General features: G+C 47.1%; 1 protein-coding gene across 1 annotated transcript; it reads left to right on the top strand.

Moving 5' to 3' along the window:
* The first annotated feature begins 7,353 nt into the window (after window positions 1-7,353).
* CFAP53 (cilia and flagella associated protein 53) lies at window positions 7,354-21,412 on the top strand. The gene is made up of 6 exons (XM_030969478.1): window positions 7,354-7,480; window positions 8,623-8,852; window positions 11,043-11,219; window positions 16,815-17,118; window positions 19,902-20,120; window positions 21,128-21,412. Exons 1-6 carry the CDS (start codon window positions 7,376-7,378, stop codon window positions 21,410-21,412), a joined length of 1,320 nt encoding a protein of 439 aa, XP_030825338.1. The 5' UTR covers window positions 7,354-7,375.
* Window positions 21,413-21,526: the final 114 nt, after the last annotated feature.

Genomic DNA, 21,526 nt, shown 5'->3' with positions numbered 1-21,526 from the left:
TTCCAGAGCTGCTGCCTGCCATAGATCTCTTGCCCTGGATAAATTGGTTGGGTTTGCTGAATTTCAGTCTGAGATCAGTTTAGGAAACATAGTGGAAAAACAACAGGTTTCCCACTGGTTTATTTATTGCACGTTCAGCAGCATGGCTCAATGGTTTGTACTGGAAGCTGTAACATGTGATAGGAAAAGGGTCTTCGCATTTCCCCTTATCCACCAGACAGCCACCATGTAAAGATAAAAAATTCCTTTCTGCACATTAGACAACGTATCTGAAAATATGTCTGTTTTGTTTTCCTCCTGCTAAACAACTTGCCAATTCTGTTACTTTCCAGAACTCATTCTCTCCCACCAACTTTGTTTCTCTTGAAATGCCTGGAAGCGCAGCGTGTTCCCCAAGGACTGTAATGAAGAGATCACCAGAGCTCTCTGCCTTCTCCTGCAGCGCCGTGGCCTTGCTGACTCACTCCCAGCTTGTGATCATCTGTTTCTGCCCAAGGAACTGCTTCCAAGTCAGCTGTTCCCCATCCACTTCTCCTGATTGCTCTTGTCCAGGTGGGCAACCCTGCTGGTGTCACAGAATCCAAGAATCCCAGGATGGTTTGGCTGGGAAGGATCTTAAACCTCATCCAGTGCCACCCCTGCCATGGCAGGGACATCTTCCACTGACCCAGGCTGCTCCAAGCCCCATCCAGCCTGGCCTTGGGCACTGCCAGGGATCCAGGGGCAGCCACAGCTGCTCTGGGCACCCTGGGCCAGGGCCTGCCCGCCCTGCCAGCCAGCAATTCCTAATTCCCAATATCCCAAAATCTGTCCCTGCCCTCTGGCAGTGGAAGCCATTCCTTGGGTGCTGTCCCTCCATGCCTTGTCCTTTCTGCACCACATCTGATTTTTCAGCCCTCTCCTCCAATCCTCCAGATCTTTTGGCAACTCTATTTCTATTGCAGTCCTTGTCTTTAACACCTCCATGTGCTCCCTACATAAAAAATTCTCTGTTATCTTCTCCAGGTTATTACTGAAATTTAAACCCACAGGAGGTGGGACAGCAACCCAGGTGACACTGAGCCACAGGTGGGGGACCCAGGGGTTGCTCAGGACAGGCCATGGGGACAAAGGTGCTGTGAGGCACAGGGAGGTGTTAGAGGCCTTCTGATATTAAATATACTGCTTCTTTCCCCACAAGGCCTGTGACCCATCACAGAAGGAAAAGCAATTAGCATGAAACTGTTTGTCCTTGATGTATCTATGTTGCCTGGTATTTCTATTTTCTTCTTGTCTGCAAATGATTTCCCAATTACTTATTCCATGGTCTCTTTGATGTTGTTAATAAGGAACTGAAGTTAGCTGGCTTGTTATTTCCAAGTGTTTGGTTTTTTCCCTCAGTCTGCCAGCACCTCACCTCCCTTCCAAAAGCCCCACTACAAACAGCTCTTAGATGGCTGGACTCACTTTCTAAGTCTTCTGGGAAAAAGCCCATACCACCAAATTAATTTGAGAGCCATCAGTTGATAAAACCTCTGTGTAACCTGTCCTTTCCTCATTCTCCCACTGACTTTAGCCCTTTTTCCCTACTTTTGCTGTGTCAGCTGCAGACTGTGCTGCACATTTTGGTGCTCCCACTGCAATGAGGACAGAAAATCAGTCTCCCATGATTGGCACATGAGGATGACGCAGAAGCATCTTCATAGTACATGACCTTATTTCTTGGAGTCATTTGGGTCTGTTGAAAAGACTCATGTAAAAATAACAGGAAGGAAAATTTATAGTCAGCAGAGATTGCTTTCTAGCTAAAAAGAATAAAATAATCTTTTGTTGACATCATAAAATTAGCAGGTAGCCAAGTCTGAAAAACTCAACTCAAATACTTTCACTTCCTCTTTGAACACTCCAGATGGGTTACAGTCAGTTTTTGTCTCAGGCATGAAAAAAAGTGTGTTTCCCAGCACAAATATTCACATTTTTGCAGTAGAGACATCCTTCCTGCCTGGAGTTGGATTAGGAAGGGAAGGACTGTGCATGGCTCTCCATCCCATGCCAGTACAGAGGTCAGCAGGGCAGCATTTCCCTGGAGTGTTCGTGTGCAAGGATCCATGTCACTAGCTTGGAATTCTGATTTCTGCCACACCTCAGCAGTCTGCCACAGGCAGCACTGCCCCAGCCTCGAAGCTGTGCCTGCAGGGAGCTGCAGCCTGATGCTCTGCTCTGCTTCAGGGACTCTGATTTGCTGGGAGGGGGATTTTTACCTTGCAGCTGATCTCGCCCACTTTGTGAGCTGTGGCTGAGAGCAGTCAGGCAGGATGTAGGTGGTGAAACCCCAAACGATGCCTGGTGAGCTCCTCTGTGATATCCCCTTCTAATTACAAAATACAGATAAAGCAACCTGGAGATGTACAGTGTTCCTGGTGAAACCTGGAGCACGCAGGGAGAGTGAGGAGATGTTTCCTGAGATGGATCAGCTCTTGGGACAGGGAGGTAGAGAAGGACCACAGGCAGCTTTATAAAAATAAAGCTGTAAATCCACTAGTAGGCTTTGGTCTGTCTTAATGCTGGAATTATTCACCCCCTCCCTCACACCATGTTCCCTTTTTGTAGTTACCCTTTGCTCTTTCAAGGCTGAGAGAAAGGAAGGAGAAAAAGATCTTTTCTGCTTGCCTGTGGGTGTGGAGAGAGGGAAGCAGCTGATCCTCCACCCTCCCACCCCCTTCCACCGTGGGGATTTGGGGTAAAAACGAGCATTTGTCGGATGGCGCCTGGCTCAGACATGGTTGGGGAAGGACTCTGATCTTTGCACTTCCACATCTGCACCACAGTGACCAAGCAGGACTCATGCAACGCAGCTGACACTGCCAGCCATGGCCAAAGGCAGACCTGTCCCATCCGCTGCCTTCATTCAGAAAGTTCAAAGAGCTCTTTTCAGCCTCCAACTCAAAACTCTCATTCCTCCCCTGAAACTCAGAGTCAAATAAATATCAAGGGCTACCTGAATTTTATGTGCCAGGGCTAGAAACTTGCATCTTGCTGCCATTAAATTTCATGGGGAGATACATGGATGCAACAGGAACATGTGTTGTGTCACAGGTATGTGAATGATGAGTCAATGGTGCTTAAAGCTCTACCATGAAACATCTGTGGGACTTCCAGGCTGCAGAACTTAGTGCCAGCATGAATTTAAATTAATCACAATGGTGAGAGAGGAGAGCCAAGACGTGACGTTACTGTCTCAAGGGAAACTGCACAAGAGACATGAAAAATGTCTGTGTATTTTTGGGGGCTCCAACAGCACAAGGAGCTGGAGCTGCTGCAGCCAGTGCAGAGGAGGCCACGGAGATGCTGCCAGGGCTGGAGCCCCTCTGCTCTGGAGCCAGCCTGGCACAGCTGGGGCTGCTCAGCTGCACAAGAGAAGGCTCCAGGGACACCTCAGAGCCCCTGCCAGGGCCTCCAGGGGCTCCAGGAGAGCTGCACAGCCACTGGGGACAAGGCATGCAGGGACAGCAGCCAGGCAATGGCTTCCCAGGGCCAGAGGGCAGGGACAGATTTTGGGCTATTGGGAATTGGGAATTGCTGTCTGGGAGGGTGGGCAGGCCCTGGCCCAGGGTGCCCAGAGCAGCTGTGGCTGCCCCTGGATCCCTGGCAGTGCCCAAGGCCAGGCTGGACAGGGCTTGGAGCAGCCTGGGACAGTGGGAGGTGTCCCTGCCCGTGGCAGGGGGTGGCACTGGATGGGCTTTAAGGTCTGTTCCACCCTAAGCCATCCCAGGGCTCTGTGATTCCTGCCACAGCCAGGCCTGTGTGGCTCTGCACCATGACACGTGGTGCCAGCTGGCAGGTACTGCCTGTGACCAGCGACGTAAGGGAAAGATTTATATTTAACTTACATTTTTAAAATACATTAGTAGAAGTTCTGAGCTCTGCTACTGATGCAAAGCGTGTCACTGTGACACACTTTTATATTTATGTGACTCTCCTGTTCCTGACTCAGCCAGTCATGTGGATCTGAGCAAAACAGGAAATCCCTCACCAGAAAAACCCCAAAAAACCCACTCAGAAAAAAATGTACCCAAAAGACACAAAAAGCCAAGAGTAATGGTTTCCCTAAGCAAGTACTTTGAAGATTGCCTGGAAGAAGAATCACAAGAAGGCCTGGCTGGAGGAATCTGAGATGGTGTGGAGTGTGACCGGTGAGGAAACCTCAGGGGGATTCATAACCAGAGAGGAACTAGCAACTTCTGAAAGCCCTGGCCTGGGAAGCCAGGGGCATCTGCAGGACAGAAGGACATTGATCCTGCAGAGGGAAGGGGGCTGGTGTGCCCAAGCACTGGCTCATGTGGCCACCACAACCTCAGACAAAGAGAATAGGCAGCCATTGTAGGGAAAGTTGTCTTTTATGAGGGATGGGGAGGACTTTGGTTCCCTCAAATAGAGTTAATTTTCCTTCTAGAGGAAGAAGCTGAAAGTTTCTTTTGTACAAAGAGGGAATTGTCCGTCAGCTGATACCAATCAGTTTCTCATACTTCCTTGAAGGACAGAAAGGCCCTACTGTCCTTGCCAGATTTTCCCACTGCAGATTTTGCTTCTGAAAATGGGCTCTGGTTTGCTGAGTTGCTCCATCTGTCAGCACGTGCTGTCCTTCTGTCCTTCTTCCATGCCTTCCCAGCCCTTCCCTCCTGCCAACGGGGTTTGGAGCACCCTGGATACTGGGAGGGGGTGGGAAGGGACAAGCTTTAAGGTCCCTTCACACCCAAACCACCCTGGGATTCTGTGGTTCTGTGAATATATGAAGTTTATGGGCCATTCCTTTGAGAGAGGTTTCAGGAAGGAGAATTCACTCCAGCCAATCCAGAACAGACCATATCCAATGTATATCCTATATGCCATATACATTCCCAGTGAGGAAAGCCAGTGACCAGGGTCTTCTCAGGCACCTAAATTAAAGAGAATCTGTTTTTTCATCAAACATTCATGTAAAATAAAGTCACAAGCCATCTGCCATGTCTTTGGAATAAACTCAGTTTTCAGGAGGAAATGTTCTCAGAGCTGGTGGAGGGACTTCACAGAAGAATGGAGGCTTTAGAGAATCCACACATCCCTGTTTATTCTTGGATGTCAAACAGATGGCAGTGCTGCACATTTGTACAGTCTATTACACATAAAGCTGATAGCTGGTTTTGTGTAGATCTTAAGACTAAGGCAACACTTCCCATTAAACACACCATAAAATACTAGGCAGAACTAAAATACCAAGAAATTCAGCCCTCCCTCCACTCAAATACAAGTTTTTCAGGGGGAAAGTGATGTGAAGTTGTTTCCCTTTCACAAACATCTCAAAAACTAAGTCACGATAGTATGACAGCATTAAGTCTCTACTGAAATAAACTCAAAAGATTCCATTTCAAGCACTACCATGGTGGTATAACACATTCTCCAGTGTGTAAATCCTGTGTATCAAACTGCTGTGTTTGACTGTGCCAGGATCCCATTGTTGACACCAGTAGTAATTGCACTGGGTTTTAACTGGATGAGAACAAGCTTTACAGCCAGGTTAAACATTGACCTTTCTTCCCTGGGATCATTTTTTTCAACTTGCTATCAGCCAAGCTAATGTGATTATGTGCAAGAAAGCAAAGTTCTTGGCAGTGTATGTGTGTGTGTTCCAGAGCTTCAAAGCTTTAGCAACAGCTTTTTCCTGTGACTCCTTTAAGGGCAATGAGCTTGAAGCAATCACTGATGCACAGCCAGTGTTTTACTTCCCTTTTTCCTCCAGCCCAGGCAGGTCTGGAGCCTGGCATCAGCAGGATGTGCTGCAGGAGGTCTCTGTGACAGTCCTGACCTGGGAGCTGTGGGTTCACTCTGCTCCATCACCTGTGGGCACAGAGAACCCATTCTTGTAATTCGTTTCATTTCACAGAGTCACAGAAGGGTTTGGGTTGGGAAGGACCTTAAAGCCCATCCAGTGCCAGCCCCTGCCATGGGCAGGGACACCTTCGACTGTCCCAGGCTGCTCCAAGCCCTTTCCAGCCTAGCCTTGGACGCTTCCAGTGATCCACCCTCCCAGCCAGCAATTCCTAATTCCCAGGATCCCAAAATCTGTCCCTGCCCTCTGGCCCTGGAAAGCCATTGCCTGGCTGCTGTCCCTGCATGCCTTGTCCCCAGTGGCTGTGCTCTCCTGGAGCCCCTGGAGGCCCTGGCAGGGGCTCTGAGGTGTCCCTGGAGCCTTCTCTTGTGCAGCTGAGCACCCTGCACACCAGCTCTGCCAGGCTGGCTCCATAAGATAAGAATCATTAACCTAAATCCTTTCCATTCCTTTGCCAGCCTGTCCCCGCTGATGCCGCAGCACCGGCACCCGGGGCTGCACTCTGTGGTCCCTGACGCCGGTGGGGATGGGGCCCCTTGTGGCTCCTTTCCAACTCAAGATATGTTATGATTCCATGATCAAAAACCACCCCTTCAGAAACTTTTAGGCGTTCCGCACTTTGCCACACGGGCGGATAGACATAGCAGGGGCTGCCCACAGAGGGCAGTCACAGCGCAGGAGCTGAGGAGGCGCCGGGCTGTGGCTCGGGGTGCCACGGCGTGGTGGGTTCGGCATTACAGCGGCAGTGCTGGATCATCCTGAAGGTCTCTTCCAGCCCTGACGGTCCCCTGACCTCGGAACACCCCTCAGCGCCCCCGCCATGCCGGACACCCCTCAGCGCCCCCGGCCTGCCAGAACACCCCTCAACTCCCCCGCCATGCCAGGACACCCCTCACTGCCCCTGCCATGCCAGAACACCCCTAAGTGCCCCCGCCACGCCAGTGTCAAAAATAGGTTAGAAATTGTTGTAAAATAGTTGGTAATTGTTAAGCGTGTACTGTTTAGTTATTCTTTGTAAAAGGGATTAAAAGGGTAGTTGTAAGAAATACGGTACTCAACATACCGTACTACACCTAAGCAAAGTGCACCGCCCCCCTCTCCCCCGCCCCCCAAGCTGAATGAGCCAGCCTGGACAGAACTGTAATGGGCCAATCAAGCGCCTTAAACCTTAATGCAAATGAAAGGATCCCAACAGAAACCAATCCAGAGGGACAAAAAACAGGATTAAAAGTGACCCAGTGAATTTGTGCCGCTCCACCTGGAACATCGGGGACATCGCTGCTCAAGAAGACCCAGCCTTGCAGCATCCTCGACGGGAACGCTCCTGCTTGGCCCGCGGGCCCCCATGCTTTAGGCCTTTTTATTATAAGAAATGCTGAAATCCCTTTAGTACCGGGAGTGTGGTCCCGTTTTTAACACCGGGACACCCCTCAGCACCCCCGCCACGGCGGACACCCGTCAGCGCCCCCGCCATGATGCCACTTCCGTCCCGCGCGCGTCCCCTCAGCAACGGCGGCGCTTCCATCCGCCATGGCGGCGCGGCCCCTGCCCCGTTCCCAGCCCCCTCACCGCTCTCACACACAGAGACGCCGGGAGTTCACCGGCTGCGGGCCGCTGCCGGGCGAAGTGGCGCTGGTGAGGGGCCACGCCGGGGCTGCTCTGCTCCGGGGAGCTGCGGGGACGTGGGGGCCGAGCCCCAGAGCGGAGCCGGCTGAGGCCGGACCCTCTGGGAGCAGCCGGGAGGGCTCCCGGGGAGCCCGGTAGTGTGTGAGAGCTCCAGGGGAGCCCGGTGCTGTGTGAGAGCTCCCGGAGAGCCCAGTACTGTGTGAGAGCTCCCGGGAGCCCGCTACTGTGTGAAGGCTCCTGGGGTGCCCGGTGCTGTGTTTGAAGGTCCCGGGGAGCCCGGTGCTATGTTTGAAGGTCCCGAGGAGCCCAGTGCTGTCTTTGAAGGTCCCGAGGAGCCCACTGCTGTGTTTGAAGGTCCCGAGGAGCCCACTGCTGTGTGAGGGGTCCCGGGGAACCCGGTGCTGTGTGAGGGGTCCGGGGGAGGCCGATGCTCTGTTTGGGGGTCCTGAGGAGCCCAGTGTTGTGTTTGGGGGTCCTGAGGAGCCTGGTGCTATGGGGGTGTAGGCAAGGCTTGTCTAATTTAGGAGGAATTTCTTCACAGAAAAGACGTTCAGGCCTTGGAAGGGGCTGCCCAGGGAGGTGTCCAAGGAGGGATGGGACATGGCACTCAGTGCTGTGGGCTGGGTGACAAGGTTTGGTGAGTTCCAAGATTTGGTGAACTTGGAGCTCTTTTCCAGCCTCAGTGATTCTGAGATTACCCCATAATTACCATTAATTCATCATTTGGGGTTAGGTACTTGCACAGTCATGAATTCAACTGAAAAACATGCGGACTAATAGTTTGTATTTTCACCCATGAATGGTTTGTGTTGGAAGGGACCTTAAAGCTCATCTGGTGGCACCCCCTGCCATGGGCAGGGGCATTTTCCTCTACCCCAGGTTGCTCCGAGCCCCATCCATCCTGGTCTTGGACACTTGCAGGAATCCAGGAACAGTCACAGCTTCTCTGGGAAACCTGTGCGGGTGCCTTACTGCCCTCACAAAGAAGAATTTAGCCTAAATTTTCCCTCTTTCACTCTGTACCCATTTCCCCTGTCCTGTCACTACAGTTCCTGATGAAGAGCCCCCTCTGGATTCACTGTAGGCCCCTTCACATGCTTGGAAGGGTGCTGTGAGGTCTCCACACTTTCTGCATTTCCTTTCTCTCGCAGCTAGCCAAGCCCACCAAGAGAGACCTGTTCGAAGAGACGATTTTGGCTGAGAGGGCGCTGGAGGAGGAGCAGCGTGAGCAAGAACGTGACCTGCGGGTGCTCCGCCACTACCGCAACGTCTCCGTCTGGCACAAGGGCGGCGAGGACAAATGGATGCAGCGCACTGCCGAGAGGAAGGTCCGGGCCACGCTGCAGCAGTACCTGCAGGAGATCGAAGTGAGGAGAGAGAGGTAGCAAACAAGTAGCCGGTGCAGCGCCCCTGCTGTTTTTGGTGTGGGCTCAGAGAGCCCGGCGCCGGTGTTCAAACACAGTAACTGTGTAGCCGAGGTGGCATTTGGATCCTCCTGTCTGTCGCAGACAAGCACACAAGTAGTAGCATAGCACTTTCATTGCTTGATTTTTAAAGAGGTTGAAGAGTGCCTTGATGCAATCATAAAATGATGGAATGATTTGGGTTGGAAGGGACCTTAAAGCTCATCTTGTTCCAAGCACCCCGGCAGGGACACCTCCCACCAGACCAGACCAGGTTGCTCCAAGCCTTGTCCAAACTGGCCTGGAACATTTCCAGAGGTGGGGTCCAGAATCATAGAATTCCAGGGTGGTTTGGGTTGCATGGGTTCATCTAGTTCCACCCACCTTGCCGTGGACATCCACAGCTTCTCTGGGTAGCAAAGTGTCAGAAATTCTCTCAGTTCAGTGTCACTGAGGGTTTTGTTGCAAAGTCATCAAGCTGATGTTTAGCTCCTACAAATAACACTTTGCAGCACAGTCAGCTGAAAAAATTAAAATTTTCCAGAAGTCTTTCAAAAACATTAAAGGTGAAGCATATTACCATGCCATGTAAAGAACAGAATTATGCTGTAATGATCTTTGGAAAAAATAATGTGATTTAATTTCTAATTTACTATTTCATGTCAAGTGACTTCGTAGCTGTGAAAGTCATCAGTTTGGTGTCCTGGTCTAATGTGTCTTCAGGGGAATTGCACATGGGTTCCACAGAACCACTGGGGTTAGAAGGAACCTCCTGAGCTTGTCTGGTCCAACCCTGGAGTCACCTAGAGCAGGATGTCCAGGAGTGTGTGTCCATTTGGGTTTTGCTTGTTTCCACACATGGAGACTGAATCACCTCTGTGGGCAGCCTGTCCAATATCTCATCACACTCACAGTAAAAAGAAAACAAAATGTTTTCTTCTGTTAATTTAGAATTTCATGTGGTTTAATTTGTGGCCCCTTGTCCCACCACTGAGCACTACTGAGGAGTAGATGTCTGCCTTTCCTGCATTCCCTCCCTTCAGGAGTTTATGTGTAAGATCCCTCTGTGCCTTCTCTTCTCCAGGCTGGACAGTCCTGCTCTCTCAGGAGAGAAGGAACTTTAGGAGACATGCTCCTGTTGGGAGAGGTGCTCCCGTCCCTCAGTGTCCCTCCACTGGCACCCTCTGCTGAGGCCGTGTCCTTGCGGTGCTGCAGAGCCCGGAGCTGGAGCCAGTGCTCCAGTGGGGTCTCAGCAGTGCTGGGAGGAAGGATGCCCTCCCTGGCCCTGCTTGCAGTGCTGCTCCTCCCGCAGCCCAAGGTGCCCGTGGCTCTCTTTGCCACAAGGGTGCATCATTGGCCTATGCTCAGCTTGTGGTCTGCCGGCACCCCCAGGGCTCTTTCTGCTGAGACCCTGTGGCATTTGGGCTGAAATCGGTGATTTCTGGATTCTGTAGCCCCAGGTTTCTCACTGCTGGGATTAACAGAGAAGTAAATGATGATGTGTTTAAAAACTGCCTATTTGACATAATTTTCTCATCAAAGATATTTCAGGATGAAGTGTTCTGTGCAGTGATGCTAAAATAGCAGGAGGTCATTTGAGAGAAGATGTAATTATAGATGCATAGAGGAGGGAGGGCATCAGGAGAAGGTTTTTTCCCCAGAGAGTTGTGGGGAACTGACCAGGTTCCCCGAGGCTGCCAGAGCTCCAGGGATGCCCAGGGTGGGATTGCTGGGGTGTCTGTAGGGCCAGGAGCTGGACTGGGTGATCCTTGGGGGTCCCTTCCAGCTCAGGATATTCTGTGGGTCTGTGCTGAAAGATAACCATTGTACAAAATCCACTTGTTGTCAGCTGGTGACAAATGTAGTCTGAGAAATAAAATAATTTGTTGAGTGGGGAACTGAAGTCATAATGCAGCTTTGAAAGTGGGTTTGTAAGATCAGGAGTTTAGACTGTGCCCAACAGGATCACTCATGGTGTGCTGTAAGGTTCCCTTGATGGATGCAACATGAATGATCCCTGAGTTAAAATTTGATGTTCACTTCTCTGACATTTGCAAGGGGTGTTAAAAGGAGCCCAGTACCCACTTTCTGTTAATAGCAAATAAACAAAAATTTTGTCCTTTGACAGAAGGATTGATTTAGCCTTTATTCAAATGTTTTCATTACAGGCTCCGTGACTTTCTGGAGGCAGAGGAGAGCAGGCACCTTGCTGAGGTGAACGCACTTGATGAGGAAAAGGCACAGCAGAAAGAAGCAAACATGAAGGAGCAAGCAAAATTACTGAGGGAGAAGAGGGAGCAAGAAAGACTACAAGTGGTGGCTGAAAAACGAGAGCAACAGTTCAGGTATTGCCATAAAAATATTTTATAAAAGAGAATTTGCCCAAAGTAAATATATAGGGACATTTTAAAAAGACGGTGGCAATTATAAACAGAGGAAGGAAAGATGAAAGTGGTTGAAACAGTAAGACAGAAAAAATCAGAGTAGTTAATTCTTCCAAGTGTAGTGTGTCCTCCTTGTCCCACATGAGAATCCCTGTGTTTCTACCTGCCAAGTCAACCCTTTTTGTAATTCCTGTTCCAGCTTTATACTGTTGGGGTGAACAGGCTGCAGGGAAGGTTGATTTGGCCTAAATCAAGCTTACTAAGAAAATATGTCATTAAGGATTCCTGAAAAGTTAAGATTGTCCAAAAAGACAGTGTTTTTTATTTATTGCATACTTTTCAAGAGTAGCAGCTGCAGCTAAGGGTTTAATGCAGCCTGAAGTTCTGTGCCAAGTCTTCCTGACTGAAAGCAGTAACTTGCAAGTACTTACTAGGACCTGAGGCCTTGGCACGAAGTCTGCCTTCTCCCATTCTTGTAAATCTGGTTTTCTGAGGGAGGGATGAAAGAAATAATAATGTTATTTAATTGTGATTATTTGAAGTGTCTTTCCCAGTCTCCCACGGTACTGTGAAATCTACAACACCTGCTTCTCAGTGTGCCCAGGCTGAGGATAAAAATCAACATTGGCTCTTACTTGTGCATAAACACTAATTAACTAATTCTACAGGTAAACTTTTGTTAAAATGTGGGGTTTATTGACTTAGACAGGTGTTAGAAGTGCATACACTGCCTAACTTTACATGGTGGTTTGAAAATGTGGCCCTTGCCTTTTGCAGCTTATGGTTTGTTCTCAATCTATCACACAAAGCGGTCAAAACTCACTTTTAAAATAGTTTGGAGGGGGTGCTGCTGGAGTGCATTTTATTTTGTACTTGTAGCTTGTTTCACACACCAGGGAGATGTTACCTAAAGGTAGGTGTCTAAGTAATGGTAACTTTATATGCACTGGGAATCTGCATTCCTGTTCTATCCCAAACTTCACCAAAATCAGGACAGTTACAGGAACATAAAGTCAGTCCCAAACAAGCTTATCCTGCCCAGTCAGCTGAGCTGCACCCCAGCCTCTACTGACTTTAATTAGGTTCTCATTGATCAGAGTGGGAATTTAGCACATATGCAGATTCCTGTTCAGATGTCTAATTTTAGATTGTTTAATTGCAAAATGAATCACACCACTGAACTGCATCATCTAGTGACACATACTTGAACTTTCATGCTGTAGTTGCCTGTCCTAATATCTCAGGTCCTTTGTCTTCCTAGTGTAGCCCTGTTGATCTATGGCTCACTCAGTCTCATAGGAATATTTCATCTTATTATTGTCCTTTTACCTTTCTCACTCTGCTCTGGGATCTAAGCCATATTCACACCACACAGCATCCTGTTAAAAAGTATTGCTGAACCTTTACTGTTGGTGTTCTGCTGGCTGCATGTTTCAGAGGATTTAGAGGCATCTCTCCTCGCAGAAGTTGTGGGTGGCAGTCTTGGGGTATCTGCATGTATTTGTCTTGTTTAAGAAGCCCCAGGTATGCTTTTCTTTAGCTGTTAGATGTTACTCTTCCTCCTAAACCATCCTGGTCCAGGTAGAGATCTGGGAGCAGGATTTGCTGCTCAGGAGACCAACACTTGCTGAAAATCCACAAGCAGGAGTCTGTAATTGTGTCATAGCCTGTCCTCTGGAGCAATAGCCTCCAGTCCTCTGACTGCACCCCCCTGGATGTAAAAACTTTTAACATTCACCCCAATATGTTTATTTATCAACTATGTAAATATATAATAATATACTGTACTGGTATATTGTGTACATTATAAAACATATGCACAAATAGAAATTAAAAAGGATGAGGTAAAGATTAAATAAATGCCATTTTTTACTTTTTAATGTTATTTATGAATGGTATAAAACATATTCTCTTCCTGCACACCTGCCCCCTTTGGAGATGATTACTCCAGGGCACACCCAGGAGCCCTGGCAAGTCAATCCAGTAGCAGGTGGATACACACATGATTTTCTGTTTCTTTTTGCCTGTAGATTTTCAACTCTTTTGAATATCTTTCTGAAACCTGATACAGACTTGTTTGTATTTCCTTTAACTCCAAGCAAGGTGCTCCAGGCATGGATTCTCAAACCTTGAGGTATAGGAGCACCTACAATGTCAGACATTATTCCAGAACACTGAAAGACAGCATTTTTTAATTTTTATGGCTGGTTGCTATGGCCTGAGGGTACAGGTGTAGCAGCTTCTCAGTAGTAATGTTAACCAGGAGGAGTCCTTTGACACAGGGTGACAGAGGGGACAAGGCTTGGACCACGGGAGTCTTGATGGAATTCATTTTCAGGGAGGGCTACACCTTGTCTGAGAAGAGACTCAGCCAGTGCTAGCCTGAGGGCATGTTCATCATTGGTAACTTAAAAGAAAACTGCAATGTCTTAAAATTTGCATAAAACACAGATCACATCCTCTTTCTTGTGGTAACATCAGAAGCATCCATGTGGGGAGTGATGTTATCCCAGCAACATCATGCTTCAACCATAAAATGAAATAACTGGGGAGGTTCTGTCTTTGGGAAGTAGCCACATCCAGGCACAGTTTTAATGTTAAGAAGCTTAAGATAGCAAAGTGAGGAAGAAAACCTGCCATCTGGGGGAGCAGATGTTTATGGGTTGGTGTAAAAGCTGCTTTGAGGGAATTATTTTGATGAAATCAAGTAATTACAGGGTTATTTTATATTAAAATTCTAACAATGCTGAACATAATTAACTTCTACTCCCCCGTGGGAATTCAATAAATATCAGATTAGTTTATAATCACAGAAAAGAATAACTAGTTCTTTATTCCTTCAGTGCTGAGAGAACTTTGAACCCATTGTTTTAAGGTAATACAGTGATTGATAATTGTAAGATGTAGAATCTTAATAATAGCAAGATTTAGAATCTTTAATAGCATGTTTCCCTCACAACATTTGAGAAATATGTTTGTCATGAATACTAATGAGTGCTGTGGTCTTTCATCACCACTAACTCCCACCCAGGAGATGAAAGAGAGATTCCAGTGGTGAAACGTAAGAAAACCATCAATGGCGTGGTGCATTTGATGACCTGCTGGGAGCAGGGGTGCTCCTTGGAATGTGCCATGGCTCATGGCAGGAACATCCCAGTGCTGCTCTCTGCTTTTATTGCTGGGTTAAACAGTGGTCAGGAGGTTCCTGTCTCGTCTGAGAGGTAAAACAACCATCCATTTTCACCAGCCTGCACTGGCAGTGAACTACAGCATCTCATCATGGAATAGCTGGGGTTGGAAGGGGCCTTCAAAGTCATCTGTTGTGCAGGGACACCTTCCATTATCCCAGGTTGCTCCAAGCCCCATCCAGCCTGGCCTTGGGCACTGCCAGGGATCCAGGGGCAGCCACAGCTGCTCTGGGCACCCTGGGCCAGGGCCTGCCCACCCTCCCAGCCAGCAATTCCTAATTCCTAATATCCCAAAATCTGTCCCTGCCCTCTGGCCCTGGGAAGCCATTGCCTGGCTGCTGTGCCTGCATGCCTTGTCCCCAGTGGCTGTGCAGCTCTCCTGGAGCCCCTGGAGGCCCTGGCAGGGGCTCTGAGGTGTCCCTGGAGCCTTCTCTTGTGCAGCTGAGCAGCCCCAGCTGTGCCAGGCTGGCTCCAGAGCAGAGGGGCTCCAGCCCTGGCAGCATCTCCGTGGCCTCCTCTGCACTGGCTGCAGCAGCTCCAGCTCCTTGTGCTGTTGGAGCCAGGGCTGGGGCAGCTCTGCAGGTGGGCTCTCACCTGAGCCCAGGGGCACAGGGGCAGGATCCCCCTGCCCTGCTGCCCACGCTGGGGCTCAGCCCAGGGCAGGGAGTCCAGGCTGGGGCAGGTTCAGAAATAACAAGCAGAATGGAAATGTTTTCGCAGCAGTGCTATCCCTTTCACTGTTTGTGTCAGTGCCCTTCACCTTTCAGCACAGGCTCCATGGCATGGGTGCTTTAGGCAAGAGAATGAACAGAGAGATGTCCTTGTCCCCAGGGAAATGTGAGGCAGCAACTGTTGAATGGCAGCAGGGAGAAAATGTGGTGAGACCTCTGCTCTGAAAATTAAATAACTACCCTGATATGGAGATTGGTAATAGCATTGAGGTAGTTGTCTGATGAATATTTAATATTTTTGTTACACAGGATAGTCAGCTAAAGCTTGTGTAGTGTCATAGTATTTCACATTGTGCAGGTGACTACTGCTGCTGTCAAGTTGTTCAGGCTGTGATATCTTCTGTGAATTCCTAAACACCTTTGCAATAATCTGCATAGATAGTTTCATTCAGCATGAAATTGTGAGATATCTTTTCACTTCACAGCATTCACATGTGTCTGTCACACATCCTCAGACTTATACATCCTTCACACTTGCAGGTCTTCACCTTTGTCTGCCAGTTTCACATTCTGGCTTAATGAAAATCTATATCCTGTTTATAGAACAGAATTAAAGTGCTTGCAGATTATTCAAATTAAGTAATGTTTGATGGCATGTGTTGATTTCTATAGTGCTTTGTTTGCAAAAGTAAAAGCAGAATCTGCAATTAGAGAAGTGTTCTTCAACTGAAGATAAATCACCTCTTTGTATGCAACTCAGTTGCAGAGAGTAAATGAAAATTGAATGCTGCATTACTGTTTGACTTTCTACCTTCTCCAGGCTTTTATTGTGACGCGTCTGAATTATCCCACAGAACTTCACTTTAAAAATTAATAAATTTGTAGTGGTTCCTGCTCAACTGTGTAACCCACATTTCCACGGTCGCAGTATTTTCTGAATATGAATGAGCTTTCAGGTGACTTACCAACCTATTCTGTCTTCACTTGAATAGAGACCAACCTGCATGTTTGAATAAGTGTAGCCTGTCTATGTTTTATATGTTAATAAAAGGTATATATGCACACAACCCCCCATGTTCCAGCTATATGTAGAGTACACATTGTGTATACAATGTGTGGATGTACTGTGTGTTCATTTACCCTCACAGAATATCCTGAGCTGGAAGGGACCCACCAGGATCACCCAGCCCAGCTCCTGCCCTGCACAGACCCCCAGCAATCCCACCCTGTGCATCCCTGGCAGCGCTGTCCAAAGGCTCCTGGAGCTCTGGCAGCCTTGGGGCTGTGCCCATCCCTGGGGAGCCTGGGCAGTGCCAGCACCCTCTGGGGGAGAGCCTTTCCCTGATATCCAAACTAACCCTCCCTGGCACAGCTCCAGTCATGCCCTGGGTCGTGTCCTGGCCACAGGGTGCAGAGATCACCGCTGTCTCTTCCCTTCCCCTTGTGAGGCAGTTGATTCAGGCTCTTTTTACAAATTCAAATCCTCCAGCTCATTAATGTCAAGACCTCCATCAAATCAGGCTCTCTGTGGTTCCTTAGGTTCCACAAGGAATCAATGTCAGACCAGGGATATAATTGGTGTCTGAGGTTGCTGTGTTTTGAGCAGTGATGAGCTGAGAGCCTTCACTCACCACACACCTCGAGATCTGCTTATTGTTTTGAGACTTTTTAAAAAAAACTTTTCCGTTGCCTTCCAGAAACCGATGTCATGAGTATCGCGAGCACTGTAAAAAACTGAGTGAGAAGGAGCTGGGTGACTGCCAGCTGGCCCAGCAGGTTCTGAAGGAGATGCTGAAAAAGGAAGAGAAGATGCAGGAGCAGGAGTTGGAAGAGATTTGTGAGAAGGAACTGCTGGCTAAGGACCAGGAAGCGGAGCTGAGGGCGCAGGAGGCGGCAGCACGGGTCCGGGAGATGGTGGATGTGCGTGATGCCCAGGTGGCCGTGCACGCCGCTCGCAGAGAGGAGAAGAAGCAGGAGATCAGAGAGGAGGCTGAAAGGCTGGTAATTTCCATAGTGTTCTGCACTCAGGCTTGGGCAGAAGGCCCTTCTAATGATAGGCTTACTAGACATTTAGACTAATCCATACCTTATTTGTATCTTCACTGATACCATTAGTATCTGAGCCTGTGCTGTTAAGCTAAGCCTCTTTTCCAGAGCTGTGGCAAAGGCATTCCCATTTACAGAGGGAAATACATCTTTTGAAACTCAGCATTCTAAAGGGTTTTGGCACTCAGTCTCTCAGAGGCGTTGTGGGAAATGGAAACATTTTAAAGCTTTTGCCTAATACCTTTGTTGTTTTTTGATTTCCAGTTTCCTGGAGGATAGCAGGGGAATCTTGTTTCCCAGCTGAAATATTTATTTTATATATATTTTTAAAGCAAATTAGCAAGCAGCATTTAAGCTCTCTTGCCTGTTAGACCTGCCTGCTGTTGAGCTCACATCACAGGAGGCATTTGGCTACCTTGGCCCAACTGCTCAGCCACTACCTTCTTTTTTCTTCATCCTTTTCCATCTCTCCTGCTGTAGTTTTGCTGGCTTTAGTGTGGCTTGCTAGTTCAGTATTCTGTGTTGAGTTTGAATTATGGGAGGCTATTTAGCTCAGACTCAATCTTCATTTTGCAGCTGTTTACATGTAGAGGCTGAATGATCACTCAGGATACTCTGTTAGACACTGGAAGCTGGTGCTGGCATCATATATACTTCCCCATTTTATAAAAATGAGACAATAATGAATCTAAAGCTCTGAAAATGCTGGCTGTGAAAATATTCCAAGCTAGACTAATGTTTTGCTTATTTAAAAACATGTAGAACAGAATTATTTTCTTGCAACAACTTCTAAGGCACTGCCAAACCTCCCAGGCAAAGAATGCTGCTCCTTAACTGGCCTTTTCAGAAAAGCACTATTAGAATAGAAGACTCTGCATCTTCCCCTGGAGACAGCAGCCTGGGGCTCTGTCAAGGAGATACATTTCTTCTGGTGAAGTGGTTGAGTCTCTGAGAAGGAAAAGCTTTCTTTGAAGGAGAGTTTCTGTATGGAAAATGCTATGTAATCCGTTCTCAGCAGAAGAGGAATGGCGGATGGTCTCATTACAAGTCTTTCATTGCAGACTGGTAGCCCCTAATGACCAGGAGTTTCATCTGGGTGAATGGACAGCTAAGTGTGCATAAAGGTTTCTCCTGGCCATTGCAATGAAAATGGAATATTTAGTGAAGGAGAACTCACACTTCTGGCATGGTAGACCACATGTGTGGACCATGATATCTCAAAAGTGGGTGACAAAGCAGAGACAACAATTTTTGCTTTAGCTACGTTACCTACATTAGCGGCCTTCCTCCTTTGTCTTATTTGTCCTTAAAGAACTGTGATTTCTTGGAAAGTGATTGACTTCATGTTTTCCTGACTGTAGTGTCAAGAGCTTCTGCCATAGCACTTTGGTCCTGGCTTGCAGAAGGGTGGGTGGTAACCACTTCTTTGCACATTTGTGATGTTGTGTTACCCCAGTGAACAAACTTTCATGGATCCCATCCTTGGCTGCTCTCACACAGCTTCACTGATGTCAGAATTCATCCAAAGACATGTGCCAACTTGCACAGCCGACTGCTAACTATTTCTGCTTTCTTTCCACCTTTGCTGTTCAAAGCTTTTTGGATTTCTAATGCTATTCCTCAAATTATATGTATATTGAGTTTCAAAGCTGTTTCACCAGCTTCTGAAAGTGAATTTGACAGTTCAGGCAGTTACAAAGTCAGCTTTGGCTCTGAAATACTGCCAGAACCTGTGGGTGCTTTATGTCCAGCATAAAAAGGGATGTTTGTTAGGGAGTGCAGCTTCTGCTTCCCTATGGAAAGATTAGACATGCTCTTTATGACAAACCTGCTAAGGCATTTTTAAAGACTCATTCACATTACAAAAGAGACATTTAATTTAAAAACAGGTTAACAAAAAACTGTGTGCCTTAGAGACAGGTGAAGCATGATTTCTGAGATAATACAGTGCTAATGATGGTTACACACCGTGTTATGACTATGTTTCAGTGCAGTTGTGCTTATACACTTATTCAATTCTCCAGAAATTATGCTTATGAATTACTTAATAATGCTACTTTTGAATTTTTTGTGGCTAAATAATCTTGGATATATAAATACCTATTTGATCTCAAATACGCATTTCTGATTTGTCATTGTTTCTTTTTTAAGAACTTAGTTTCACTGCACATTTTTTCAATATAAAATGGAATATAAAGTTCTTTCCAGTATGAGGTGGGATGATTTGAAACCATGAAAACCATTCAGTAAGGGCCCATCAGAACACAAAGATACAATCACTGACTTGTAGCAGCCTTATGACTGGTAGAGATGCAGTGCTCTGAACACCCAACACAGGCAGAGGACACATAATATCTACAGAAAGAGGAGGAACACGTGGCCCTGTTATTTGTCAGTGCGTATGGATGTGTATGAACTCTTGGATATAGATCAAAAGTGCTGCAATGATACTGATTTCCCTAAAGAGATTACTCTGTCTATGTGTCTGAAACATTTGTAAAATACCAGGCACAATACCATTTTTATATTGAATTGCATGTGATGGTTACAGATAAAAATCCTGAATTCTAGTGAAAGATATGCTAAAATGTTCAGGCTTTACCAGGTCTAGTGGATGACAGTAATTCTGTATTGCCAGCAAGGCTTTTCTCTTCAATCTTGCAATAAACTAACTCTAGACACCACTTAGTTTGAAGTTACACAGTGATTTTACAAGCTGGCTACTTTTATCCATGTAGGAAAAAGAGCTGCACCAGTTAAGGAAAGAAAATGAAGACCTTGAGAGGAAGAAGCGATATCAGCAGAAGGAATGCAGGGAGATGTGGCTCAAAGCAGTGCAGGACAGGCAGAAGCATCTTGATGCAGAAAAACAAATTCAACTTGCTGAAGAGAAGGCGGTCTTGGAAAATGATCTTGAGGACACCGACAAGGAATATGAGAAGATAAGAAATAAAAAAGTAAGGTGTTTCATGGTGAGCTTGTGGGGCAATACCTCATGTAGACCAGTTCTGTGGCCCTGTGAACTGCACAGGGTAACAGAGAACAAGCCCTTCTCCCTGAATGAGATAATTCTTTTGTTGAGCAGCCTGCTGCCTCTCCTGCTGCCAGCACCCTGCAGCTCTGCAGAAGCTCATTAGCTGTTAAAACCACGGCACTTTAAAGCCTGCTTTGCAATCAGCAAGGCTACCAGGCTGGATAAATGAAGTGGGGGCTCTCAGGAAGTCCTGGAATTTTGTCCCTCCATGCTGATTTCATTTTGTATAAATCACCTGAGCTTTATCATCCTTACACTGCATGGACATAATAGAGGCTGGAAAACTATTTTTTGTTTCATGGGCCCGATGTAGTAAGTATTTGTAACTGCAGAAGAAAGGAAATATTTAACTTATTGTAATTAATGAATACTAAAAAAAATTAAATTCTTTAAAAACAATATCTAGATAGATGCAAACTTTCATGTTTTATTTCTTGGAGATGCCATGAAGCAGTGGATGTGTCTGTCATTTCCCGAAGTTAAAACAAGTAGATTGTCCATCTTCAGCATGAAAATGAGTCTCAGGATATTTAGGATACAGGAGAGAGATGGTTAGAAGTTCCTGTAGGTTAGGAAAGTTGTATCAACTCAATGTTAGACCTTGCTGCAGAATTACAGGAGGTGATATATATTATATTATATTACATTATTATATTTACTGCAGGTGATACTGGAGTATCCTGGTCAGCTGTGGAAAGTCTGTAAAATGGGTGTGTTGCAGGCAGCTGAGCTGCTGTGGGTAAAGGGATCACTCTATTCTGTGGTCTGGGCAGGTAGAGGATTCTGAGCAATTCTTTGCTGTGGCAGGTTTTGGAACGGTCTCTGGGCTCCCAGCTCCCACAGTGGCTGTGAACCACCACTTTTCTTCAGGGTTTGAAAGGCTTTTTTGAACTAATTTACTCACTTCTGCAAACGTCTGTGTGTTTGCAGCAAACGCTTTTGAAGGAGCAACTTTCTTACCTGGATCATCTGGCTGAACAGCTGAGGAGGGAGAAGGAGCAAGAAAGAGAGGATGAGAAGATCTTCAAAGAAGAGAGGGATAAGATTTGGGCCGAGAGGGTTGAGAAACTGAAACAAGAGAGGGAAGCTCGATTTCACATGCTGAGAGATGTTGTGAACGCAAGGCAGACGCAGATGGAGGAGAAGTGTAAGTGGTTGAACACACCTTGGTACACCTCTGGTACACTTCTGGGCAGAGGCAATTCAACACCCTGATGCTGGGAACAGCATTGCCCCAGCACACACTGTGTGACAGAGTGGACAGCAATGTGACCCTCCCTGAACCTGTTCCCAAAATGCACTCCTACAGCCATTCCTTACACTAATTCC

This window comes from Camarhynchus parvulus, chromosome Z, assembly GCF_901933205.1.
Source record: "Camarhynchus parvulus chromosome Z, STF_HiC, whole genome shotgun sequence".
Taxonomy (NCBI): domain Eukaryota; kingdom Metazoa; phylum Chordata; class Aves; order Passeriformes; family Thraupidae; genus Camarhynchus; species Camarhynchus parvulus.
The sequence above is the reverse complement of the archived record's forward strand: the minus strand, read 5'-3'. Positions and strand labels throughout refer to the sequence as shown.

Excerpts from the sequence above, each read along its gene's own strand:
- CFAP53 (XM_030969478.1), top strand. The coding sequence starts at position 7,376 with ATGGCGGCGCGGCCCCTGCCCCGTTCCCAGCCCCCTCACCGCTCTCAC. Across the intron at positions 7,481-8,622 it reads TGCCGGGCGAAGTGGCGCTG|CTAGCCAAGCCCACCAAGAG; the intron begins GTGAGGGGCCAC and ends TTTCTCTCGCAG. Across the intron at positions 8,853-11,042 it reads ATCGAAGTGAGGAGAGAGAG|GCTCCGTGACTTTCTGGAGG; the intron begins GTAGCAAACAAG and ends TTTTCATTACAG.